Source organism: Hyla sarda, chromosome 5, assembly GCF_029499605.1.
Source record: "Hyla sarda isolate aHylSar1 chromosome 5, aHylSar1.hap1, whole genome shotgun sequence".
In the NCBI taxonomy this organism is placed as follows: Eukaryota; Metazoa; Chordata; class Amphibia; order Anura; family Hylidae; genus Hyla; species Hyla sarda.
This window is the reverse complement of record NC_079193.1, coordinates 85,582,151-85,603,882: the sequence shown is the minus strand read 5'-3', so window position 1 is coordinate 85,603,882 and position 21,732 is coordinate 85,582,151. Positions and strand designations below refer to the sequence as shown.

At 42.2% G+C, this 21,732-nt stretch overlaps 1 protein-coding gene across 2 annotated transcripts in view; it reads left to right on the top strand.

Annotated features, from left to right (window-relative positions):
- SKAP2 (src kinase associated phosphoprotein 2) overlaps nt 1-21,732 on the top strand; it is a 363,619-nt gene that overhangs the window by 208,035 nt on the left and 133,852 nt on the right. For both annotated transcript variants that reach the window (XM_056519850.1, XM_056519849.1), the window contains exons 5-8: nt 8,786-8,860; nt 16,848-16,931; nt 20,350-20,474; nt 21,378-21,432. In XM_056519850.1, the coding sequence (XP_056375825.1) occupies nt 8,786-8,860; nt 16,848-16,931; nt 20,350-20,474; nt 21,378-21,432 (339 nt within the window). The remainder of the gene's footprint in view (nt 1-8,785; nt 8,861-16,847; nt 16,932-20,349; nt 20,475-21,377; nt 21,433-21,732) is intronic.

The window sequence follows — 21,732 nt, the reverse complement described above, 5'->3', positions numbered from 1 at the left end:
AAACATTTTATATAATGTAGATAAAACAAACATATTTATATTTGTAATTTACATGGGTAAAATTTTCTTTATATTTTTGGGTGAAAAAATGCTGTCTCTGCAGCTATTGCTTGTGTGTTCCTGTGAGGAGACCAAATACAGGAAGTGAGGGCAGGACAGGCAGGGCTCTGTGCAGTCTCCTGGCTTGTCAATTATCCTGATGTGTGAGCCTAAAGCATGTCACAGAATTCTTACTGCACAGAGCCCTGCTTGTCCTAAGTGCACAGAGCCCTGCTTTTCCTCAGTACACAGAGCCCTGCTTGTCCTCAGTGTACAGAGCTCTGCTTGTCCTCAGTGTTCCCAAGCCCTGCTTGCCCTCAGTGTACAGAGCCCTGCTTGTCCTCAGTGTACAGAGCCCTGCTTGTCCTTGGTGTACAGAGCCCTGCTTGTCCTCAGTGTACAGAGCCCTGCTTTTCCTCAGTACACAGAGCCCTGCTTGTCCTCAGTGTACAGAGCTCTGCTTGTCCTCAGTGTACAGAGCCCTGCTTGCCCTCAGTGTACAGATCCCTGCTTGTCCTCAGTGTACAGAGCGCTGCTTGTCCTCGGTGTACAGAGCCCTGCTTGTCCTCAGTGTACAGAGCCCTGCTTGTCCTCAGTGCACAGAGCCCTGCTTGTCCTCAGTGTACAGAGCCCTGCTTGTCATCAGTGTACAGAGCCCTGCTTGTCCTCAGTGTACAGAGCCCTGCTTGTTCTCAGTGTACAGAGCCCTGCTTGTCCTCAGTGTACAGAGCCCTGCTTGTCCTCAGTGTACAGAGCCCTGCATGTCCTCAGTGTACAGAGCCCTGCTTGTCCTCAGTGTAGAGAGCCCTTCTTGTCCTAAGTGTACAGAGCCCTGCTTTTTCTCAGTGTACAGAGCCCTGCTTGTCCTCAGTGCCCAGAGTCCTGCTTGTCCTCAGTGTACAGAGTCCTGACAGTCCACTAACACTTACTGAATTTGGACTCCTCACAGAGAGACACAGGCAGTAGCTGCAGGTACAAAAATATACACATTTTTTAACCAATGTGCATTACAAATATACATATAATGTAACAACAGGTACACTTTAATAATATGACTATAATTACATATTTTGGACATATCTACAGATGCCTACAAAGTTGTTTGTTTCGTAGGGTTTAATCTATGATATGTTAAAATGATTCAGATATGTATCCATATAATATCTATAGGTATAAAGGAAAATGCCATTGACTTCCCTTTTTTTTGTAAATAATCTAAAAGTGAAAAGTCTGAGCATCTGACAATGGATTCTGCTAGTGTTGCAAAATTTACCATGTCTTGACAAAACATTAAATAGTACAGATGTTTCTTAATCTATGTCTGTAAATTTTTGTAGGACCCATGTGCTCAAAGCAGTCTGTAGGGATCATGCTGCCATAACATGGATTATCCCCTATAATTTACAAGTTGAGTATACAGCTGTCTTTGAGATATATATATATATATATATATATATATATATATATGACAACTTTCTCTTTAACATCACAAATTGTTCTAAGTAACAGCTGGGTGTAATTTGCACCAGAACTACAGTCAATACAACAAGAAAATAGTCACCACCCCACTTTTGCCTGCTCTTCAGCAACCTCTATGGTGCTTACAATTCCTGCCATTTTCCTTTGACCCACTATTCCCAGGCCAAAGCCAGCAGTTCCTGGTGGGAAGGAACAGCCTCCAGTATTCTACCACCTCAGCACAATGGAAGCCACTTCAAGCCTCACATGCCCTTCCTCTATTACTGGACAGAATTAGACCCACTATCTTATAGGCCACACTTGAAAGAGAACTCCAGTGGAAAACAATTTATTATAAATCAACTGGTGCCAGAAAGTTAAACAGATTTGTAAATCACTTAGATTTGTTAAAAAAAACTTAATCCTTCCAGTATGTATCAGTTGCTGTTTACTACAGAGAAAGTTCTTTTCTTTTTCAATTTCTTTTCTGTCTGTCCACAGTGCTCTCTGCTGACACATCTCTCCGTGTCAGGAACTGTCCATTGCAGCATAGGTTTGCTATGGAGATTTGCTCCTGCTCTGGACAGTTCCTGACATGGACAGAGGTGTCAGCAGGGAGCACTGTCGTCAGAGTGAAAAGAAATTCAAAAAGAAAAGAACTTTCTCTGTAGTATACAGCAGCTGATAAGTACTGGAAGGGTTAAGATTTTTTAATAGAAGTGATTTACAAATCTGTATAACTTTTTGGCACCAGTTTATTTTCCACTGGAGTACCCCTTTAAGCTCCCTTTGACACCTCATATGGACTACTACACACACACATACTTTCACTAGCGTGGCTCCAGGACTGCCCAGTATCTTGGCATCACACTGCACCTTTCTAAACCAGTACTTGGCCCCTACTGGGCGTATGTCACCCCCAGAAATGTAGAAATCACCTGATGACTAGGCAATGATTTGTCTCCACCATCAGTATAGGATTCAATAATCACACAGGGGTAGAGTGTTCAGTGTATATGCCCCGACTGCTGCAACTAGTAGTGGAGATGTAGAAGCATACTACTAACTATACAAGTCTAACCTACTAACTTAGGCTACATTCTGTCTGAGAAATCTATCACGGATCAGCACATATGCTTGTACTTTTGCCACAGATTTCAGCTTTTTGCCACACCTGACAAGTCAGTTTTTTTGGCCCATGAATATGCAAACAGTGCGATGCAATTTTCATGCAGAATCCATAGATTCTTTGATTTTTATTTATTTATTATTTTATTACCTTGCTGTGGTAGATTCAGAAACATAGAAAGGAAAAGTCGCACGGCAATGCCAATGTTTAAAAAGGCAGCTTTTTTTATTCTAAAACATTATGGGGGTATTTAGCAAAGGATTTATGGGGTTTTTTTTAACGTAACTTTGGCGCAATGCTTTGGCGCAGTATCTTTTTTGCGTCAAAGTTTGGCGCATTTTCTCTACTGTCATTTTCACAACTTTATCAAAATCACATGGTCCTGTGTGTGATTTTAACTTTACTCAGTAATTCATCATTTGCGCCAATCGATCTTTGTCGCAATTTTGCGCCTTTAGGGGGTTTTTTTTGGCGCAAATCACCGCAGAGAAATTTTGCACATGGAAAACACACTTAGCAATGTCAGAAAATGTAAAGGCGTCAAAATACATCACATATTTTTTTTTTGCGAAAGCAGCGACGCCTCCGGGGCTGCGCAATACTATCCTGCGACATAGTTGTCTCTGAGGAACCTTCACCCTCCGTTGAGCCAGCATTGGACATGGCCACACAGGTTCAGGAAAGGTAAGCACTAAAGCAGTGGTCTCCAACCTGCGGACCTCCAGATGTTGCAAAACTACAACTCCCAGCATGCCCGGACAGCCAACGGCTGTCCGGGCATGCTGGGAATTGTAGTTTTGCAACATCTGGAGGTCCGCAGGTTGAAGACCACTGCACTTAAGTAACAAAAAATAATAATAATAAATAAGCTACTCAAGTTGACAATAAAATCCATTTCACATGGTGGCTATAAACCCCACAAAAGAAAATGGGGGAGATTTCTCATAACCTGTCTAAAGGAAAAGTTGCTGAGTTGCCTATAGCAACCAATCAGATCGCTTCTTTCATTTTTCTGAGGTATTTTCAAAAATGAAAGAAGCTATGTGATTGGTTGCTATGGGCAACTCAGCAACTTTTCCTCTGAACAGGTATTGATAAATCTCCCTCAATAACTCCTGTCGCTTGCTGATATACTGCAGGGGGGACTCCAAAATGGCTGCTCTACAGGGTAAAATAAGCGTCCTCTGTGGCGGTAAGTTCTGTGTAAAAGGCGCTGTGAACAGCTGATTTCAACATTTGAGCCAAAATTACTAACAACTTGCACCAAATGATAAATTTGGGGCATGTCCACGAAAACCAAAGTGAAAAAAAAAAGGGTAAAAAGAAACTGTCAACCGGCAAAATTGATAAATACCCTCATTTTACCTCTGAGACCCCTGGCAAACTTCAGAATGTAGACTTGAGCGTAGGCTGCATAGTGAGGTGGGTCGGCATGCTCACTCAGCCGCCTACTTTATTCCCCCAATTAGACACTTAGACAGCCAGTGGTAGATACACTTTTGTCACTAGATAACCCCTTTAAGGTAGACTTGTCAGCTATCCTTAACGACGCAGGACGTAAATGTCCTGCGCAGGCTCCCGCGATATGAAGCGGGATCGCGCCACGATCCCGCATCATATCGCGTCGGTCCCGGCACTCATCAACGGCCGGGACCAGCGGCTAATACCACACATCGCCGATCGCGGCGATGTGCGGTTTTAACCCTTTAGAAGCTTCTAAAGTGAAAGTGACCCGGCTGCTCAGTCGGGCTGTTCGGAACCGCCGCGGTGAAATCGTGGCGTCCCGAACAGCTTACAGGACACCGGGAGGGGCCTTACCCACCTCCTCGGTGTCCGATTGACGAGTGACTACTCCGTGCCTGAGATCCAGGCAGGAGCAGTCAAGCGCCGATAACACTGATCACAGGCGTGTTAATACACGCCAGTGATCTGTGCAAGAGATCAGTGTGTGCAGTGTTATAGGTCCCTATGGGAGCTATAACACTGCAAAAAAAAGTGTTAATAAAGGTCATTTAACCCCTTCCCTAATAAAAGTTTGAATCACCCCCCTTTTCCCATAAAAAAAATAAAACAGTGTAAAAAAATAAATAAATAAACATATGTGGTATCGTCGCGTGCGTAAATGTCCGAACTATAAAAATATATCATTAATTAAATCGCACGGTCAATGGCGTACGCGCAAAAAAATTCCAAAGTCAAAAAAAGCTTATTTTTGTGATCAAAAAGTCCGATCAAAACAAAAATCATACCGAAAAAAACTTCAGATCACGGCGCAAAAATGAGTCCTCATACCGCCCTGTACGTGGAAAAATAAAAAGTTATAGGGGTCAGAAGATGACATTTTTAAATGTATAAATTTTCCTGCATGTAGTTATGATTTTTTCCAGAAGTACTACAAAATCAAACCTATATAAATAGGGTATCATTGTAACCGTATGGACCTACAGAATAATGATAAGGTGTAATTATTACCGAAATATGCACTGCGTAGAAACGGAAGCCCCCAAAAGTTACAAAATGGCGTTTTTTCTTCGATTTTGTCGCACTATGATTTTTATTTCCATTTCGCCGTGGATTTTTGGGTAAAATGACTAATGTCACTGCAAAGTAGAATTGGTGACGCAAAAAATAAGCCATAATATGGATTTTTAGGTGGAAAATTGAAAGGGTTATGATTTTTAAAAGGTAAGGAGGAAAAAACAAAAGTGCAAAAACTGAAAAACCCTGAGTCCTTAAGGGGTTAAAGGGTTTCCAGGAAGAATAAAAGAGGTACGGTTGAACACATAGTAAACATGTTCCAGTATTTAATAAAAAGGATTTTCTAAAATACACATGTCCGGTGTGCTCACAGCTTTTCTTTATTGAGTCTTATACACAAGTTAATTTATGATGGAGTATAAATGTATATATGTGTAGGATCATCATAATAATGGATATGTCAGGTCTGTCCATACAGAAATTGCAGTAATATGCTACATTTAATAGAGACCAAGTGGGTTTATCTACCTGGATCTGACCTGATATTAAAGTTGGGTAATAACCACATAATTGTATTATTTGTCCTACTATTCTGTACAAACATAGATCAAAACTAATGGCCCTTAGGAATCCGCACTGGGAGATAATTGGCTGTCAATTATGCCTGTAATAGCCCATGTGGACCCAGATAATACTATACTTATGGGTATATTAACTCTTCAACCATTTGGTGTATTAACCTCTCTATCACAATAAGAAGAAAATGAGAGAAAAACAACACTGACAGTTGTCACCCAAAGGGCATCTCTTCTGTTAACAGAGACAATGATTTTGTATTCTTATCTGTTAACAGTGAAGATAGGTTTGTGTAGTGTTAAAAACAGGAAATGTCAGAGAATGTCCTCTGCCACTTGACGGAAATGTAGTCAATGCGATCTTCAAACTATCTGATAGCCCCTGTAGCCACGTGCGCCTTCTCACTCTTGGCACAGGTTATTGAGAAAGATGAATCTCTAGGATGCTCATTTTGCTGCTACTGTCTTATAGATATAAAGAATAGCCCTTGAATTCCGATGTTTTCAGTGTATTTCTTCCTTTACTGCTGAGGCTTCTCGTAATAAGGCTAATTTAGATGATGTGTCCTGCGGACCTTGCTCAACCCTCCGTCAATTTTTTTTCTTTAGCTGTCATTTTGAGATTACATTTTTAAACATTTTTACACAAAGTCAAGTACTATTTGTTACATGGAGATTTTAGCTGTAAGTCAGGGAGATAAAGTATCGGCACTTCAGCTTCTGGTTTCTCGCAGAAGAGTCTATACAAGAGGTCTTGTCATATTTCTCATCAGTCATGTTTCCACTGCCATGCCATCTTATTTATTGACATCGTGTAAATGATATTTATCTGCGGTCTAAAAGAACCAAATTGAAGGAGTCTTACTGGTAGAGCTAGACTGATATAACAGACTTAGGCTACTACTGACTGAGTCTAATGATATTAACCCCTTTTGGGAGGATTTAAGTTACTACCCAGTCCAGTCCTGACTGCTAGAACATAGGCCTCAGGTCATCAGATTTTGAGGGAAAGACATGTCCCAATAAAAGCACAATACATAATCAGAAAGGTATATATGAAACAAAACAGAAATTAGTACACCTCAGGATAAAAGGCACTTAAACAGGCTGTCTGGGGTTCTTGTAAAAAAAGAAAAAGAAAAAAAATCATACTCACCTACCTTAGACCTCTTGCAAATGCTGGTCTTACATCAAACAGACCCGAACTTGTCACTGCTACTTCCTACTTCCAAAATAAGTTGTCTGTGCAGGAACTACCTATTTAGCCAATCAATGTCTAAGGTGGGACACGGATGCAGCCCATGGGTTTGACTAAACAAGCAGTTCCTGCTGAGATGGCACAGAGGAAACTAGAAAGAGTGAGAGACTGGGTAAGAGCTGCAGGGGAAAAAGGGTAGGTTAGTATGATTTTTTTTTATATTTCTTCAACCCCAGCCATATATGAGAAATAATTATGTCCCTGTATGTCCCTATGTAAATTTATAATAATTTAATCTTAGCATACCTAAAGCTTCTGTTTTTAGAACTTCTTTGCAGATTAATTGTGTTGGGCACCTTCCTACCACAGGCTGCTTTATTATACCCACAAATATAATACAGTTGTACATAATCAGCAAATGATTGGTTATTTCACTATAGTTTTTCCAATATAAAAGGAACAGTAGGAACAAATGACACCATAGACCATATAGCATGTTTTGCATGTAATAGAATTGGCTACCACAATTTTTTTTTATTGAAATCACACTTGTTCCATTTTTCTTTTTTTCTCAATATAGTTTTTTTTTAGCAACATTTAAATAAACATTAATATATTAATAATCATAAAAATAATCAAAATGATAAAAGCAATACGTTGAACAGATATAATAAATGTCATTATATCTGATGAAGCCCACACCGTGCAATAGGGACTGTCGCCCCCACAGCTGTTATACCCCCACAGCTCTCCACATCCCCCACAGTGAAGAATTGTACAATAAAGAAACAAGGACTACAGAACAGTGGGCGCTCTCGTTTTTCCTTTCCTCTATGTGTTCTTGATACTGCCTGTAGCACTAGGAGAAGCACCCTGAAGTCCAGTGCAGTTTCACCTGTGAGCTACCTGTTCCTATTACAGAGACAGAGAATAGAGTTAAGCAAGTGCTCAGATGTGTTCGGTGTTTTGTAATATGGTTGTTTAAATATTTTTGAATATTTAATAAGGAAAAACGGCTCCTGAAAATCCTACAACTAGGGGGTCCCCATTCCTACTTTGACACTAACCAGTCCTGCAGCAGCATCAGCTTGTCCATGAGTCATGGACAAGAGATGACTCATGGACAAGGCTGTGAATGTTTGAATTGGGTATACTCCTTTATGGCTGGGATCACAAATGTAGTTTATTTTTGAGCCAAACACAGGAGTGAACTCAAAAAGAAGGAAAAGTATAAAGAAAGACTGTAAACTTCACTCCTGTATTTGGCTCAAAAACTGCTCTAAAAAGTGGCACAAAAATGCGTAATTCCAGCCTTATGGTAACATTGTAGATTACATTTTATAGCTTGTTTATTCTGCATGTTAAAGGTTTTAAAGATAAAGAACACAATGGTAATTGCTTTTTTATACACTCCCACATTTTCTATTCATAAAAGTTAAATGCTAAGTTATATGTACCCAAAATGTATCCAAAATTATAAAATGTAAGTGGCAAATGGGATAATGGAGTCTAGGTCATACTCAGGGTATTGTCACTGCTCTATCTAAACTGAGATCCTTTAATTTTCTATTATTATAGCCCGGGTGAAAATACTAAAATTAGTTTTACAAATTTATGGTAGTCAGAAAAGCTCTTTTGAAGAATGCAGATGTCTCAGATTCCTCATAGTCTGATATAATCTTTGTATGGAGCTGGTTATGCTCTGATATTATATAAAACAGATGTATGATTTCAAAAGGGGCTACAACATAATGTACCGCGCTTACATACATTGTGAGGACAGCATGCTAGGCCACCTGCTCTGCAAATTGCTTTACATATATATGAAGTGTATATGTGCTGCACATGGTGCAATATATATTGTTAATGACTGGGAAATTACATTGTAAACCATTTCTAATTTTCCAGGAAATCTGCATCCACCAGTTGCCGCTCAGGATCTGGAAGCTACAAAGGCAGGTTATCTAGAGAAGCGAAGGAAAGGTATGTCATTTTACAGTATTGAAATATCAAAGCCAGATGTACTTGTTTTAGGCTACATTCTACGTGCAAATATTTCTGTGGTGTCCCGGTACCGTATTGCATACTGTACCTTGGTAGAGGTCCCCAAAGTCAGAGTTCCTAGGAATGGTGGGGTCCCTCTTTTCTAGTTAGCCCCTCGTTACCCCTCAGTTAGCTAATATTCATATAAATATCAGTGTAAATATGTATATTTAAATGCCTACCTGTTAGCGTTGCAGGACCTTAGGTCATGTGACTTCGTGTTCAGAACTCTATGGTTTGTTGAAGGACCTTCAGTGGTTCTTGTGTCAGGTGTTCACCCACAATGCCATGTAACGGGGAGTGACAGCTGTTATGGACCAATCGAAAACCGCTCAGCCCCTGCCCATATAAGGGAGCTGCAGCAAATAATCACTCTCTTGGGTTGCTGACACTGGATGAGGTAGAACCTCCGCAACTTCCAAAGACAATTACTAGGCCAAAGCCTTGCGGCCTCGGCCTACGCTAAAGACTGTAAGTTCTTACAATTCCCCTCTAACTCTGCAAGATCACTGGACCTAAACCTACCCCTAAATCCAGCGGATCTAAGCTACAAAATATTTTAAACTAAAGAGAACTTACCTGGTCCCAACCACTGTCAATCGCTGCTCAGCTGTATATAGACTCTGTTATCTGGACTGTTACCGGTTACTGCATGTTACAGAAAATCTTCAGAAAAGTTTCAACAAGTTTTCAGCTAAGCACTGGTTGTGGACAATCCGTTATTCTGCACTCACCTATTGCTCTTGGGAAGGGTGGCGATAGGCCCAGCATTACCTCAGCATTTAACCTCACCCTGGCGTCATGAGTGACAAGGGTTAATAAACCCCTGATACCTGCTCAGCAACACCCCAGCTACCCTACACCCCCCCGAGGCTTACCACATTTCCTTAACCCCTTTACGATCAATGCTGTTTAACGGGTTGTACAGGAACAGAACAAAATAGTTGCTTTCTTCAACAAACAGCACCACACCTGTCCATGGCTTGTGTCTGGTACTGCAGCTCACCTCTATTGGTTTGAATAGGGCTGAGCTTCAATACTACACTCAACCTGTGGACCGGTTTGACACTGTTCAATTCTAAAGGCAAAGCATAAAATATTTGCCAACATTTGGTCACCAGTGCTGAAAAATATTACCCCAATTAGTGAAGTGTCCTAAGCAACTATAACATCAACCCAAATAAAACAGAAACAAGTAGATATTAGACAAAAAGTACCCTTTTTTTAATTGAAAAAACACAATATTAGCATAGACCAGGAAAGCAGGTTTAGGGGAACATACTCCTCATGATAGAATGGAGAAAAAATTGGTGGGGTCCAGATGACAGCACTAATGTACTACACAGGGTAAACTACCCTTACGGTACCAAGATTCACATTCAGTATCTGCTCACATAGTACCTTTGATAACTCACTTCAATGCCCTACCTATAACTTTTCAGTACTCTAGACTACTCACTTAAATAAACTATTCCAGTCTACTTCAGTACATACACAAAAACAAAATGTATCTCACATTTCAAGAAACACTTAGGAATTGTAGCCTATTGATACCCAATTCCTACCACTGTTACAGAAGAGAAATATGAGTGTACCTAACAGTGGCAGGAATTGGGTACCAATAGGCTATAATTCCTAAGTGTTTCTTGAAATGTGAGATACTTTTTGTTTTTGTGTATGTACTGAAGTAGACTGGAGTAGTACATTTAAGTGAGTAGTCTAGAGTACTGAAAAGTTATAGGTGGGCATTGAAGTGAGTTATCAAAGGTACTATGTGAGCAGGTACTGAATGTGAATCTTGATACCTTAAGGGTAGTTTACCCTGTGTAGTCCTTTGAGACCGCCGCAACACCACCTCCGAGTCATCAGGACTCCCTTCACTTGGTGATTCTGCAAGAACTTCAGTCCCCGAGGGACCAACTGGAGGGCTGGAAACAGAAGCAATATCTTCGGTTGGACTGGGAGGTTCTCTGAAGTCAGGGGGAGAAGGCGCATCAAGACTTGGAGCAGCCACAGGTGTAAGACTGATGCTTGGTGTAGCAACCAATGGTGGTTGATAGGGAGTAACAGCTATTGGTAACTGGCTGGGTGGAACGGCTACTGGCACCTGATTGGGCGGAGCAACCAATGGCGGCTGGCTGGATGAAACTGGAAACGGTATACCCCGATACATGGTAGGCTGCTGAGATGGGAACAAAGGAACGTCCATAGTGGGATGAATTCCTTCTTTCGGTACGTATTCTCTCACTGGCCTTGCTGGAGGTGGAGTAGAAGGAGTAGAAGGAGGTGGGCCAGGCATGTCTTCTTTCAGGCACACTTTTATTCTGTTTCTGTGGACCACCTGTGTCTCGAACCCTTCTTTCTGTATCTCATATACATCCGTTTCAGGGTAAGGGACTGTATTAATGGTATATGGTTCCGTTTCCCACAATGAGTCCAATTTATGGGTTCTAGGGAACTTTCGGAGCCACATCTCATCTCCAAGCTGTAAGGGCTGAGCCGAAGCATGTCGATAATAATCTTTCTGCTGGCGCCCATGAACTTCACCCATTTTCTTCTCAACAATGTTTTTGGCCTCCTCTATTCTTCGTTGATGCTCCGACACCCAACCTTGGGAAACCTGAGGGGAGTTGTTGAAAGGTGCCCGCAGCCCGAAGGTCCGATCCTTTGGCAATTGGCAGTGTCGGCCCATCATCAGGAAAAAGGGCGTATACCCTGTAGAACAGTGGACAGTGTTGTTGTAAATTTCTAGGAGTTCAGGCAACAACCGGGGCCACTCTTCATGCTTTGAGACAGAGGCAGCTCTGAGCATTTGGATGAACACTTGATTGATCCTCTCGCAAAGCTCATTCCCTTGGGGATGGTAGGCCGTCATCTGGAGCTTCTTGCAGTCATGCAACTGGCAAAGTTCTTGGAACAACTGGGCTTCAAAGGCGGTTCCCCGATCCGTGAGGACCGATTTGGGACACCCCAGAGGTTGGATCCAATGACGATAGAAGAGCTGAGCAGCTGTCTTGGCGGTAAGGTCCTTGACAGGGACCACAACCACCCATTTGGAGTAATGATCCACCATGTTCAGAGCATGACAGTAGCCCGATTGAGTGGGGGCCAACTTCACATGATCCAAGGCAACAATCTGGTTCGGCCTCTCCGTACAGATGGGATGTAAAGGGACCCTTGCGTCCCTTCGGGGATTTTTGATAACATTGCACACGGAGCATTCAGCGCACCATTTCTCGACATCTCCCCACATCCCTATCCAGTAAAATCTTCTTCTGACGGTGGCTTCAGTCTTATGGACCCCGAAATGTCCGGACTGGTCCTGATAGGCATTCAGGACCATGGCTGCATCTCTTCTAGGGACCACAATCTGATGTCTGCGATCTCCGGAAACTGGGTCTAGGGAATTTCGGTAGACCAACCCCTTGTGCAGGAACAGGCGATTCCTCTGTCGCCACAGCCGCTTCAATTCAAAGTCCCCTTGTGTCTTGTGCAGCCGAGTGGGCACTTTCTTGTGGAGGCAATAGTCTAAGAGGTCCCCGATAACCCGGCTTTCATCCTGAAGTGTCTTCCATGTGGACAAATCTTCAGGGACTTTGGGAGATTCAGGTCCGTCACCCTCCTGGGCAGTTAGAGCACTCTGGCTCACAAACCTTTGGTAGAAGGAAGGCATCTCCACATCTTCCCACACGTCTTCAGCAGGAGGTGCTTCCACCGGGGCCATGCGAGAAAGTACATCCGCATTAATGTTAGTTTTTCCACTGCGGTACTTGATGTTGAAATCATAGTTGGCCAACCGAGAAGCCCAGCGCTGTTCAAGAGCTCCCAACTTAGCAGTGTTCAAATGGGCCAAGGGGTTGTTATCAGTGTAGACCGTGAAGGAAGTAGCAGCCAGATAGTCTTTAAACTTCTCAGTAATGGCCCAGACCAGGGCCAGGAGCTCCAGTTGGAAGGAGCTGTAGTTAGCATAATTCTTCTCAGCGCCTCGGAGATGTCGGCTGGCGTAGGCAATTACCCTCTCTTTGCCATCTTGCACCTGAGATAAGACTGCTCCCAGACCTTCGAAGCTAGCATCTGTATATAAACTTAATGGCAGGCTGTAGTCAGGATACGCCAAAATAGGGGGTTCCGTGAGGAGGTACTTCAGGGCTCGGAAGGCATCTTCTTGTTCTTTGGCCCACTGTATGGGTAGCCTCCCATTATAATTCTCCCGGGCAGTTCCTCTCAGTAACTCAGTCAAGGGCCCAGCAATTTGAGCAAAGTGGGGGATGAAGCGTCAGTAATAACCAGCAAATCCCAGGAAGCTTCGGACGTCTCGCACTGTCCTGGGGGTAGGCCAATCTTTCATGGCACTCACTTTGTCCGGATCAGGCTGGACTCCTTGAGCACTGATGACATGTCCCAGATAGTGTACTTGCGGCTTTAACAAGTGACATTTGGAGGGTTTAACCTTGAGCCCATGTTGGATAAGGACTTGGAAAAATTCTTTCAGGTGGTCCAGGTGTTCCTGATATGTCCGGGAATAGTCAATGACGTCATCTAGATACAACAGAATACTCTGAAAGTTGAGATGTCCTAAACATCACTCCTTTAAGCGTTTGGAAAGTAGCCGGTGCATTTCACAGTCCAAAGGGCATATTTTTGAACTCGAAGAGTCCCATGGGGGGTCACAAATGCTGTCTTCTCTCTATCCTCCTCTGCCATTGGCACCTGCCAGTAACCGCTCGTCAAGTCCAGTGTGGAAAAGTAGGCGGCAGACCCCAGTGCAGTCAAGGATTCTTCAATACGGAGGAGAGGATAGGCATCCTTGTGAGTTCTGTCGTTCAATTTCCGGAAATCTACGCAAAGCGGATAGTCCCATCTTTTTTCTTCACCAGGACCAAAGGTGCGGCCCAAGGACTCTGCCTTTCTTGGATGACATCAGCCTCTTTCATCTCCACAAGCATCTTCTTTATGGTCTGATACAATCCAGGAGCCACGGGGCAATGCCTCTCCTTAATGGGTGGACTGTCCCCAGTGAGAATCCGATGTTTGATCATCGTGGTCCTGCCAAAGTCTGTGGGGAACTTTCTGAAAGCCTCCTGATATTTCTTAGCTACCTGGATGACTCCTTCCACCTGTTCCTTGGGGGTATCTTCGGTAATGAGTCTTACCGGAACTTTCCCATTACGTACTGTTACCAGGCTTCTAGCTGCTCGCACCAAGGGACAATTTTCCAGTTTGATGGGTTCCAAGAGCACTTGGTAATCTTGATTTTTCACCCCGAGTCGGGCACCAAATAACTGTCTCCGTCTGTGGCTCTAGACTAACGGCATGTATATCTTGGATCCTTACTCGACAGATTTCTCCTTGATGATTCACAAACTTCTGTTCTGCTTGGAGGATTTTGAGGTGATGTGTGGCAGCTCGCCGGCCTGGAAGTGACAAGTGAGGGAGGGATGCATGCAGTGCACAGACAATATCATCAAAACAGTGCCTCATGATATTCATTCCTAAGATGAAGTCAGCTGCCCCTTCATCCCTAACATTTGTGACAATCACACCCTGCCTTTCTAACACATGCTCTCCCACCTTCACCGTGGGCTCCCAGTAGCCATGCCTGGGTACTGGTTTCCCGTTCCCAGCGATTACTCTAAACTCCGCTTCCTTAGGTTCACACAACCTTTCTGGACCCCAATACTTATAGAAAACCTTAAAAACCTTAAAATTTGGTGCAGCTCACAACAGAAGGACCGAGGTAATTGTAAGCTTTAGCCGGACCCCACCGGCAACCAAAATGACAATAAATTGCAGAAAAATAGCTTATACCTCTAATGATGCATAATGATGAGGGTGGAAATTAATTAGAATGTAACAGCGTTGGTCCTAAGATATTTTTTAATTCAATATAAATATTAAAATAATTACAGATTAACACATTAGACTGGCACTATCTAGTGATAATCCCACTGGGCCCTAGTGGGATATCAAAAAATAATGTAATGATATATAAATAGAAAAAAGGTATTGAAGTAAAAAAGTTAAAGATTAATTAAATAATAATGTCCTATGTACTAGTGTTCCGATATAAGGAAAGGACAGTTGATTCACGAGCAAAAGTAGAGAAAAATAAAATCAATGGAAGTTCAGTTTTGTAGCAGTGTGTACTTGTAACATAAAGTCAATGACCAGATATATGATACAAATGTAGTTGGAGTATCTCTCACCACTGCTTCTGGCGGCTTGATGGATATTTACCGTGGATCGCAGCCATCGAGGCACGAGAGGAGTGTAAGGCTGCGATCCACGGTTCATTTTAATTGTATGGACCTACATAATAAAGATCAGGTGTCATTTTTACTGAAAAATGTACTGCGTAGAAATGGAAGCCCCCAAAAGTTACAAAATGGCGTTTTTTCTTCAAATTCGTTGCACAATGATTTTTTTTCCATTTCACTGTAGATTTTTGGGTAAATTGACTGACGTCACTGAAAAGTAGAATTGGTGGTGCAAAAAATAAGCCATCATATGGATTTTTAGGTGCAAAATTGAAAGGGCTATGCTTTTTAAAAGGTGAGGAGGAAAAAACGAAAGTGCAAAAACCGAAAAACCCTGCGTCCTTAAAGGGTTAAAGAGGCCTGTGAAAAATTAAAGAAGCAATCTGATTGGTTGCTATGGGCAACTGCACCACTCTTCCTCCACACAGGTTTTGAGAAATCTCCCCCTATGTCTTTTAAAGTTACTGACTGTTTATAATGCTGTGCAGAACATTGAGAATGGGCTATTTTTTGTCCATATAGAAGAACATGTAATTGTTACTCCAGAATGTTAGTACAGATCCTGAAAAGTAGAATGTAAGGTAAAAATGATTTAAATAGATGTACTAGCCCCCCCCCCCCCCCCCCCCCCAATGAGGGATGAGAGCTTGCTTTCTTGTGCCACCTATTGGTGATAGTTACCTTGAAAGTCAATGCTCTTTTTCAGAACCTTGAAACATGACTAGGGTTTACTAGCCAAGTCTCAGTCTATTCCAGAAGGAAGAGTTACTAACCCTTTGTAACCCTTATCAGCAGGGGTCAAGTCCTGGGGAAAAAAAAGTGTGGGCAATCACCCTAGATTTACTCTTAAAGGGGTACTAGACATCTTATACCCTATCCAAAGGATAGGGGATAAGATGTCTGATCCTGAGGGTCCTGCCGCTGGGGACCCCTACGTTCTCCCTGCTGCTCCCGGCGTTCGATTAGAGCATTGGATGCAGCAACAGAGGCTCATGACTAACGGTTACGGCACCTCAATGCAAGTCTATGGGAGGGGGCGTGACAGCCGTCACGCCCCCTCCCATAGACTTGCATTGAGGGGGGCACTACTGTGATGTCACGAGCCTCTGCCCTGCATCACCAGTCATCCGGCACGGAGCGATGTTCGCTCCTTGCACCGGATGTCTGGGGTGCCGCAGCCGAGACCCCCGTGATCAGACATATTCTCCCCTATCCTTTGGATAGGGGATAAAATGTCTAGGGGCAGAGTAACCCTTTAAGGGCTGGTCCTGCAGGACTCCTGCTAATGGGAACTGCATTCCTGCTGTGGAAAAAGTGCATGAACTCCATTCCCATGACTTCCTGCAGGACTTGAGCCCTGCTTATCAGGATGGATGCATCAAGGTCGTGTCATTATCTCCACCAGAACATTTATGTAGGTGGAAAAAACGGACCATTTGCTCCAAGTGCCCAGACCGCATGATACAACTGCATCAATATATTGTTGATAAATATTGCCAGTGCCCACTTACTGTCAGCTATGCCTATGTGAAAAAGCTGATGGTCATTCCACATTTTCTTCAGCTAGTTTTGATTTCAGACTGATCCCATGGACAACAATATGATATCTGCATAAACACTAATCATAAATATAGCAACCATGTTAATGTAAAATTATTTTCCCGTGCCAGATCACAGCTTTTTTGCATCAGAATGGCAGAAGCGCTGGTGTGTACTGAGCCTCACCACCTTTTACTACTATGGGAGTGACAAAGGTATGTTGTTTCACATTATATTTATTTATATATATGGGTGAATAAGAAAGGAAGGAATAGCACTACTTGCGATTAATTCAGAAATGACAGGGTTAAGATCCAGTCGAACAGCTCAAACCGAGGCGGGTCTGAAAAAGCCGTCAGCTATGGTGGTTCTGGGAAGATCCAAAACATAGGAAAAATCAATGTGCATAGAAGATAAGCTCAAAAGCAAAATACCCGCACTCACCATTAGGTTAGCAACAGCCGGCTATTTAGCAACAACCGGTTATTTTGCGCTATATGCGCTTCATCCGGCCTATGAGGCCGGATGAAGCGCATATAGCGCAAAATAACCGGTTATCGCCTCACTCCTGAGCGCCCGTTACAGCATGGTCCCCGTTCCGTTGGTCTAACCATCATTGATTCCTAGGAGCAGGCTGTCGCTAACCTAATGGTGAGTGCGGGTATTTTGCTTTTGAGCTTATCTTCTATGCACATTGATATATATATATATAGACATGTTGATATATATATATATGAAGACATGTTGAAATAATTCTTTTAGGTCTTAAATAAAAATGACTGTCCAGAAAGGAGTTGAAGAACAGTAAGTCAGTACTGACAGGAGATGGTCTCCTGCTATTTATTTTCAGATCAGATCTTACTGCTTGCTGGCTTTCTTTTTACCTCAGTTCCATTAGGGCAGAAATGTGATTTGTGACCAGGGACGTGCACAGACATTTTCGGGGCAACGGCTGAAGGGCACCTCCCATAATTATTGATATAAACGTCCACATAATGATGCTAGACTTCCCAGCACTGCCCAGGGCACTTGACTAGAAAGGGGCTCATTCCCCCTTTCTAGTCAACCTGTGCAAGTCCCCATTTGTGACTATAGTTTAGATACGATTCCAATGTAAGCAAAAGCAACATGACAGGTAATAGATGAAGGTAAAAACATTCTTGTTTTTCAAAAGGCTATGGTCAGAAACAACAGAACGATAACCATTTCACTGTGTAGTCTGCTTAGTCTAGGTCCAGACGAGGCAGTTTACAACACAAAACGGCCGTCACCTTGTTGCATCTTATTTCTGACCTTAGCCTGTTGGAAATAAAGGATTTTTTTACCTGCATTGACGGTGAGTGAGGCTACTTCTTACGCTTTTTTTTTTTTGCCTTGTTTGGAACTGTTTTGACTGTGCTATACTATGTTATTGTAACATAGCCCCATCTTTATTACTGAGCGACATTTGCTGAAGTTCTTATATCCACCTGGTAAGTGTAGAGAGAGTATAGTGCTAGTCTATTCTATCTTCTCCATAATGTATTAACTAGAGATGAGCGAACTTACAGTAAATCCGATTCGTCACAAACTTGTCGGCTTGGCAGTTGATGACTTTGCCTGCATAAATTAGTTCAGCTTTCAGGTGCTCCGGTGGGCTGGAAAAGGTGGATACAGTCCTAGGAGACTCTTTCCTAGGACTGTATCCACCTTTTCCAGCCCACCGGAGCACCGGAAAGCTGAACTAATTTACGCAGGATAAGTCATCAACTGCCGAGCCGAGAAATTCATGACGAATCGGATTTACTGTAAGTTCGCTCATCTCTAGTATTAACCAATTGAATGCAGCTCTTTTGAATGCAGCTCATTTATGTTTCAAAGCGTGGGGTGGTTGATGTGTGGGAGGGTGGAAAATGGAATTATGGGATTTGTAGTCAAAAAAATTAAAATCAAACAGGAAATACCAGTTCACAAAAAGCTAGCCACAGTGTTATGGTAATCTCACAACATAGCCATTTAGCCCCAAGACAAGCGCAGAGCCTTCCTAAGCATGTCCATTACTGTCTGTCAGGTACATACTAAAATCACCTTGTGGTGGATAACCCCTGTAATCCTACCAGTACTTATCAGCTGCTGAAGTTGAGTTGTTATTTTCTGTCTGACAACAGTGCTCTCTGCTGACACCTCTGTCTGTCTCATGAACTGTCCAAAGCAGAAGAGGTTTGATATGGGGATTTGCTCCTACTCTGAACAGTTCCTGAGAAAGACAGAGGTGTCAGCAGAGAGCACTGTGCTCAGACAGAAAAGAATAACTCAACTTCAGCAGCTGATAAGTACTGGTAGGATTAACATTTTTTAACAGAAGTAATTTACAAACCTGTGAACACAGCAACGGAAAGTCAGCTCACCAGTTCACCGCACGACAAAGAAGTCCTCCAAAGTAGGTAGAAAAAAGGTTGATGCCAGAGAGTAGAAAACTTCACCTTTATTTCGTTACGTTAAAAGCATTGACATGGAAAATCTTCAGTGAACAACATGGATAAAATCTTAGAAAATAGCGCCCAGCATGACATGTTTCAGGTCATGTGACCTTTTTATCAGATTGCATCTGATGAAAGGTCACATGACCTGAAATGCGTCATGCTGGGCGCTTTTTCCTAAGATTTTATCCATGTTGTTCACTGAAGATTTTCCATGTCAATGCTTTTAACGTAACGAAATAAAGGTGAAGTTTTCTACTTGCTGGCATCAACCTTTTTTTCTACCTAATTTACAAACCTGTTTAACTTTATGGAGCCAGTTGATAGGAAAAATTTTTTTTTTTACTGGAATAACCCTTTATTCTCCAAAAAGGGACCTGTCTATTACTTCTGAGAGCTCCGGCCCAACCTTCAGAGATGTACTGGTCTTGGGAATGACAGCCCACTCAGCCAATCAGTAGCCACAGTGATATCCCACTTCAGCTGGTGATTGGCTGAGAAGGCTGTCACTACTGAGGCCAGTATATCTCAGAAGGTGGGGCCGGCACAATCAGAGGTAAAAGATAGGCCTCGTTCTGGAGATTGCAGGGATCCAAGCGGTTGTACCCCCTGCAATCAGACATGTCCCCCTTATCCTATAAGTTTTCAAAAACCGCACAACCTCTTTAAGACCCCTGCGTATACTTGCCCCCCTACCAAGTGCTATTTAGTATAATAACTAATTAAATGTGTCCTGCATTCGATCCCACTTATGTTTTTTGTTGATTGATCTATATCAATGCATCATATTAAAAGATTATATTGTTTGACTCTGAAATCTTCCTTACAGATGGTGCAGATGTTTTGCCAAGGTTTTCTGTTACAAAATGCCCCGAGCATCATCTAGAAGCCTTTATTTTTTTCATGGTGCACAGATTTTTCTAAAATGTGCCTGATAAAAAATGTGACATTGGCGCTTATAGACATAGGCTGTACATAGGAACATCTGGGGAGTACAGACTTTCATGAATTCGTGATGTAAAATTTGCCAGTGACTGCATTTACTTTGTTGACTGCAATTCTCCATAGATTTCCTAAAAGCTCCCGGCACAATACCTTTATCCCCCCCGCTTCATTTGCGTGGGCAGCCACCGTAGATTTAACTACAGGTGCTTCTTTTCTTTATCTCTGACAGACAAACAGCAGAAAGGTGAATTCTCTCTCGAAGGGTACAGCGCCAGGATAAATAATACTCTACGCAAGGATGGAAAGAAGGATTGCTGTTTTGAAATCTACGCTGCTGATAAACGCGTCTATCAGGTTGGACTCTTTATGCCTCCGTATAAATTACCTTGATAAAACTGTAACACCGGCAGTCTAGGAGAACGGGGAACATTTGGGTTGTAACAGCTCACTAACCGGCAGACACATCTGCGCAGAGTGCTGATGCATATGGGAATATAATAAGAAAAGGCAAATTCTGATAAAGTTCATGTCCTCTGAATTAAAAGGGAACATTGCTACTTACATATCAATCCTATCTGTTGTTTCTTTTATGTTTTACCGCTGTCGGGTTTTATTTGTTTATTTATTTTTTACATAGACAGTGATATGGTAAAGAAAAGTTGAATTCCCCTGAAGATATTGTGCAAATTTATCAATGCTTACACCTTAAATGCTAAATCACAACATGGCCGCCAGGAGTATGAGGGAATCAGACCCAACTCATATGTCAGTGGAGCATTTCAAAGATCTATCAGTTCGCCATCAATACGGAATGTAACCGTAATACACTTTAAATATCTGAAATTGCATTTGAAAATCATTTAATTAACTTGTCAGGTAATGTGTTGGAATCTGACAAGAACATTTTTAAGAAAACTATACCCAGCAGTCTAAAGATATTCACGGGTGTCTTCTAATTGTCAAGGGCAAATTTCGTTCATCAGTTTTGGCTTTGACATTGATGAAGAGAAGCAGTTTTTTTCGGCGCAGCTGCCAGCTGCTGATCAGAGTTTCAAATCCATCATCCTCTGCTCCAATTACGTAAATTTGTCAAAATTAACCGTACATTATAAGAAGCATCCTTGCAAGAAAAGTATCAGTCGACACGTGAAGAATTGCTAATGTTGCCATAAAGAAGTGATATGAATGTTAGTGCATTCAGCTGGCAAATCATTTGTGTCTGTTGCTTTTTATGCTTTTTTTTTCTTTTTTTTTTAGTTTGCTGCATCAACCCCCAAGGAGGCAGAAGAGTGGGTAAATGCAATTCAACAAGGTGAATAACAGAAAGACTATAGCGTGAAATGTCCTTAAAATATGCGTTATTATTCTGTAATATATGAAGGAAAGTTGAAAGGGAGGAATTATGTTTATTATCATCATAAACATAATTCTAGAGCATCTTTTCTTAAAACTTTGCATTGTGCTATTCTTTTTTGATTCGTCCAGGAAATATATGCATGAATTCACAGGTAGGCATTACCATTCTTGTTGGTCTAATGGGGGTCATACACCTTCAATAGTGGTCAGCTGACAGCTTTAACTCCCCATTTCCCTAAACACATACATTTTCAGT